This window comes from Xenopus laevis, chromosome 8L (genome assembly GCF_017654675.1).
Source record: "Xenopus laevis strain J_2021 chromosome 8L, Xenopus_laevis_v10.1, whole genome shotgun sequence".
Classification (NCBI taxonomy): domain Eukaryota; kingdom Metazoa; phylum Chordata; class Amphibia; order Anura; family Pipidae; genus Xenopus; species Xenopus laevis.
The window spans coordinates 63,122,854-63,128,853 of NC_054385.1; the positions used below are offsets into that span (position 1 = coordinate 63,122,854).

The 6,000-nt window shown below is 37.9% G+C and overlaps 1 protein-coding gene across 1 annotated transcript in view; it reads right to left on the bottom strand.

The window, feature by feature from the left end:
• ppp1r37.L (protein phosphatase 1 regulatory subunit 37 L homeolog) overlaps window positions 1-5,783 on the bottom strand; it is a 28,362-nt gene extending 22,579 nt beyond the window's left edge. Inside the window, exons 1-2 of the mRNA XM_018230076.2 lie at window positions 4,940-5,783; window positions 1,200-1,297 (exon numbers count right to left, since the gene is read on the bottom strand). Of these exons, the coding sequence (XP_018085565.1) occupies window positions 1,200-1,297; window positions 4,940-5,363 (522 nt within the window). The 5' untranslated portion in view covers window positions 5,364-5,783. The remainder of the gene's footprint in view (window positions 1-1,199; window positions 1,298-4,939) is intronic.
• Between the last annotated feature and the right edge of the window lie 217 nt (window positions 5,784-6,000).

The following is a 6,000-nucleotide window of genomic DNA, read 5'->3' on the forward strand; positions in this document are numbered from 1 at the left end:
TTTGCCATAAAACAAAGAAGCAAAAAATGTTCCCCCTTTACACCCCTAATTTGCATATGCAAATAGAATTCGGTTCAGTATTGGGCCGAATCTTTCGCAAAGTATTTGGGGTTCGGCTGAATACAAAATAGTGGATTTGTTGCATCCCTAGTTTAGTTCTTCTTTAAGTATCATATGATGAATGCTTATGAAATCTAAATGTGTGTGTGTATGTGTGTGTGTGTGTGTGTGCGTGCGTGCGTGCGTGCGTGTGTGTGACGGCAATCCAACTTGGATAAACTGGGTGCAAGATATCAAAAATTATGTGTACATTGGTAGAAGGTTCGACACTCATTATTGTGAAAAAAATATTTTTATTCTCAATCACTGTTTTCCTAAGTAAAATAAAAGTTGCCCCCAGGAATTGCCTGTAAAATGAAAAAGCACAAAATGTAAAAAGTATTTTGGCTGTTGTGGGTTACTTGTATCCTTGATCAAGTTATTGCATAAGCCAGCAAAGGCTTCTCAAAAGTTACGTTCAATGAAAAATCTAAAAGGAATGTATGAAGTTTCTATCCCCAGATGTACACTGTAGTATAGAACACTCCAAGTTTTCTTTGATTTGAAGGAAAATCCCCCAGCTATTTCTGTGTGTTATGACTATGAAAATTAAATTGTAATATACCGTAAGCTTTATCTTGTGTCAGTAATATAATCTAAATTAATTATAATTCATTAAATATAATTCATTAATTAAATATAATCAATTAATAACTCTGTCCTTTTTCTGAAATAATGAAGTTACTCTTCACCTCTCATCAACATGTCACTTTTCATTCTCTCTTCAATGAAGAAGCCAAGTCAGATTTTGATTGACACATAGGTATAAAACATCTTTTGAGGGGGGGGGCCTAGCTGGTGTATTAGAGCCAACATAAATAATCAGTTCCAGCACAATCAAACAAAAGAACAGATTAGCACAAATCCTGTATGTAGAGAGACAGAGACAGTCATTTTGATACAGAGAGCTCTAATACATTTTATATTCAAAGGGTGTAACTCTCCCAATGGATGTATTAGACCTGTATAATAGATGGATTAGGGGGAGGGGGCAGATTAAGTTAATTGATCTCAACTTGAAGCTCATAGTAAATTAAAATTTTTGCAACAGATCCCCTTGAATAATCTGAGAATTTTATAGATATAACATGCAGACTAACCTGTAGCTGTCGGATAAGTTTTGGAATTTGCTTGCAGTTGAGCTTCTGGCAGGCCTGGGAATAGGATGTGATCACATCATTCACTGTAACATTCTGAGCTAGGGTTGGAAGGAGAATTTGTCAGGTTCTGCGCTCTGAAGAGGGATCTAGGCTATCCAAAAGCAGTGTGTTCCAGCAAACATACATGCAATCATGTACCCGTTGTGTTATAGCTCCCTAGATACCTCACATGGAATCAACAAAGTAACAATAAAAGAACTGAAGCTGCACACACTACAAAGTGAAACGGTGCTTAAACCATTAATTAGCCACTAAGTGTGACATACAAAGTTAACATTTTGGGATGGCAAATCTTCCTTTGATGAAACATTTACTCTTTCGCATAATTTTTTAAACCTTTAAAACAAATTAAAGTTGTATAAACAGCCCCACTTGCTGGTCAGTTTTCCGTCAGCAATCTAGTTGAGGGAATGAAGTGTCAGAAGAAAGAAAAGTTTACATTTTGTTTACAGTATATATGCATGTCAACACGCAGGCTTCACCCTTCATAAATATAGGAAACAATCACACACAATCTACAGTAATACAATGCAACACACTATAAATATAATCTTAAAATCGGCACATTTGGACACCAGCGTTGTTTATAGACTATTGTCTCTGTTCTGGAAGTGGTGCCTGTCAGGAATACTAACAGCATTAAAATATGTGCACTTTCAGAGCAGTGTTAGGAGGAGAACAGACAAACATATTGTCACCACTGCTGTTGGAAATAATTTTATACTTCACCCATTCTAGTACTTGTCAATGCTGCTACTGAAGTTAGATTTTGGCAATATCGTTACAGCCATCTAGGCATCTGTTTGTAAAATCTTTAAAATCCAATGCACACCAGCAGCAAAGGATCGAGCAGCTCAAATGTTTCTAAGCAGAGTGCAATTTCACCATATATGTTTGAAAGGGAGCAGAGTATTAACTGTATTTAGAAAAATAATCACAAATTCATAATGAACAACACATGTAAAACTTATTTCAAAGTAGTAAGACGTGTGGGCAGTAAAACCTTTGGGGAAGGTGGAGCGCATGGTCCTAGAAACTGAGAATTACAGCAATGGTAACATAGTGTTGTTCAAAACAGTAAAATAGCTGGGGGGAAAGCTAATCAGATGTTGTTTGTCAAAGGAGCTGCAGAACAGGCAGTGAAACTTGTAGGGATGTGCATTTTACTATGCACCATCCCCTGCTGGGATTTTCCATACTGTCAAACTCTATCTTGTTGTTGTTAAACACTCTATTATACATTCTATAGAAACTTCTCAACAGCAAATATCATAATACTATTTTTTTTTCTCAGCAACCCTTTATCTACATCAGTTTCCTAGGCATCCTATTATCAGCCAGACTTGCAAATCCCTGATCAACTATCTTCAGGGCGCAACATTACCCAGACTCTCCCAATTCACACTTCCTAATCATCACCTGACCACAAAGTTCTTTTTTTTTTTGTAATAGTCCAGCAAATGACAAAAGTTTTCTCGCTCTCACACAAGCCTCTACTGTTATTTGTAGAGAGAGAGCCTTCTTAAAGCCATAAAAAAAAAACATGTTCAGCATAGACAGTACAGTGTAATAAAGGATGCCATGCTTTTTGCTCAGAGTATAGCTAGCCAGGTTGCTTAATTAATTAATATTCTGTGCTCGGGTAGCTTGATTTATAATTAATCAACATAGAAACAGAGAGGATCAACTTTCTGGAAAGCTAGCCATATCATAGAATGCTAGATTATTTTAAGATAAAATGGTGAAAATCACAGAGAATTGTATAAGAAAACATAGGTAGAATTGATTCTTATTTCTTCTAAGAACAAAATAATCTCCAAGTGTGTTTTTTTTTTTTTTAATAAAAATATTCGAATAAGGCCATTCTTACTATGAGCTGAGCCATATTAATAGAGTACTAAGGTCAGGGAGACCACACCTGTTGGTAAAAGATAACTGTATAAGGAAACCAACAAAGTAAAATAAATAAAATTCAACTCTTTGTGGTTGGTGTATTGTGTGCAGGAAGCAGAACACAATCCCATGGTCAAAAGAAATATGTTTGGAGGTCTGTTCTACAACAATTTAATTACTGGTTGGGCAAAATTGAACTATCAGTCCTTTAGTGTCTGGTTTTGCTGCTATGAGTAAGCTTCTATTGCTGTTTTTCTTATACAGGTATGGGATCAGTTATCCAGAAAGCTCCAAATTATGGAAAGGCCGTCTCCTATAGACTCCATTTTATCCAAATAATCCAAATTTTTAAAATGATTTCCGTTTTTCTCTGTAATAATATAACAGTACCTTGTACTTGATCCAAATTAAGATACAATTAATCCATATTGGAAGCAAAACCAGCCTATTGGGTATATTTAATGTTTACATGATTTTTTGTAGACTTAAGGCATGAAGATCTGTTATCCGAAACACCCCTGGTCCCAAGTATTCTGGATAACAGGTCCTATACCTGAATGTGTATCGGGTGAGCCGGAGACTTCAAACAGAGTCTTTACTTGACTGTGCTCCACAAGCCCAAAATGCTAGAGATTCACACATAACATTCAAAAATTGGTTTTTGGAAACATGGTCTTTATAAGTGCATTTTTTGCAGGTATTAACCCTCATGTGTTTTTTTGTAGGCGTGTGTCATCGAGTAGCAGACCCAGGAGTAACATTCTGCCATACAAGCAGCAGCTCAAATGGAGAACCCACGAGTGATGCTATGCAATCATTGACATATCAGTATGTATGCTTATTCCATTTCACAAAACCATTCGTAAATTTGACTTCTATTTAAGATAATGAGCAATATCAAATCAGTATCTAAAAAGACTTTTAGCAAGAGAATATGTTCTTTGAGAGGGCCCTTAGAATGAAAAATCAATACAACAAATTTACAAATATTACATTTATTTCTAATAATAATAATAACAACTTGGTTTCAAATGAAATTGGAGCATAGTCCAGGGCTCATATTCTGTAATCTTGCAAACAGAAATAAAAGAAACACAAATAGATAATACAGTAAACCAAGACTCTTTGTAAACTTGTGTCCATGCTGCTTTAATAAAAAAAATAAAGGAACAAGATATTTGGTGAAATTACACTTTAAATATTTATAGTTTCACTAATTGGACCAGTTGGAGTTTGAAATCTAAGCTCACTGCATTGGGCAAACTCTAATTTGGGTCAGTTTTACCATAAGAGTTGCTTATGTGCTTTGTTAAAGGGGACCTTCACTGAAAGGGTAAAAACTACATTTTCTTTGCATAACCTAGTGCAAAACCATAGAAACTATGTATCAGAAAGATACTTTTCTCTACTTTCTTCTAGCCAAGGCTCCAGTTCCCACAATACCAGTACATGTAATCCATTGTGGGTATTGGAGTCTGGTTTGGAGGAGTCATCTTGGAAAGAAAAGAGCTGGTCAGAATTGGATTGATTCAATGGTTGGTGCTAGCAGGCATACGGAGACAGTCTGAAACTACTTTTAACAGCAGCTTTCATCGAACATTCTTAATAAATACATTTTGGATAGTTGTCTAGAATCACATTTTCTTTCATTGTGCAAGTATTTAATTTGTATTCTTTGGATGAACATTCCCTTTCTGAAATGAACCAATGCACCAGTGATAAGCAATGCAATACTATCCACTACCCAGTAAAAACCATTAAGAAAACAGATTAAAATAATTACTCACCGTGCCTCCATGGATCTTTGGGTTCAAGGGCACCAGACACAATGTCATCATCACAAGGGAATGTTACCCTCTTAGGTCCCTGCTTAATCCTGCCATTTTCCTCTTGTGTGGCACCTTCCTTATCCTCATTTATTTTGCTCTGGTCCAATGCCTCTGTTGATACTCTGACGTCTGCCCCCTCCACACCGTGTGCTTCAGTAGTAGGAGTCCTCAGGGGCACAGATTCTGGATCTTGGCTACAAGGAGGCAATGATGTCAAATCCAGAGCCTCAGTGTTTTCCTGGCTCTTCATGACAGTGCTTTCAACTTCTACAGGCAAAACCTCTTTCAACTCATCTCCCACACTGTTTTGTGGCATGGTCTCCACGGTGTTTCTTTGGTTGCTTTCTTCAAGTGATGGAGGCACCACAATATTTCCATCCATCTCACCCTCCTCTACTCAGAGCCTCCATTGGGGGGAGGGCTGCTGTGCTGCACTTACTTGGACTGACACCTACTTGCAGTGAGTTGCAGACTTCAGGTGGTCGGGCAGTTACTAGGGTGCAGGCATGTCCCTAATCAGCTTGCTATACTGCTAGTTTTGTCTCAGTTTTCATCCCGGTAGAGACGTATAGGGATAAGCTATACTGAAGTTCAAACTTCACCCTCTAATCCAGGTAAATGCGCAGTGCCCAACAGTCCCGCTTTTCCTAAGAGAGTCCGCAGTCCCCGATCGCTACTTGCACCTTCCGCAAAGCTGTTAACTGTAAGCTTCCTGCTCCTGTCTTTCTGAAAATCCCAACGCCACAAGTCTCATCACGCGAGATTGGCGTCCCGACTACCCGTAAGCGCAGTGACGCATCGCAAAGCCTGACTTGTGGGAGTGGGGAGCGAAGACGGCGTAACGCGGCGTTATACGATTGGAAGCAGTTACGGCTGGCGGTCCGCTTGAAATCTGTTTTTCTTTTTTTCCCACACCTCCTGATTTTGTTAGAGGACAAAAAAAGGCTTTAATTTCGCGTTTTCTTCCACTTCAGTTCTCAATATTTCCTCAGAAGTCATTTGTAATTTCTGCTAATTGA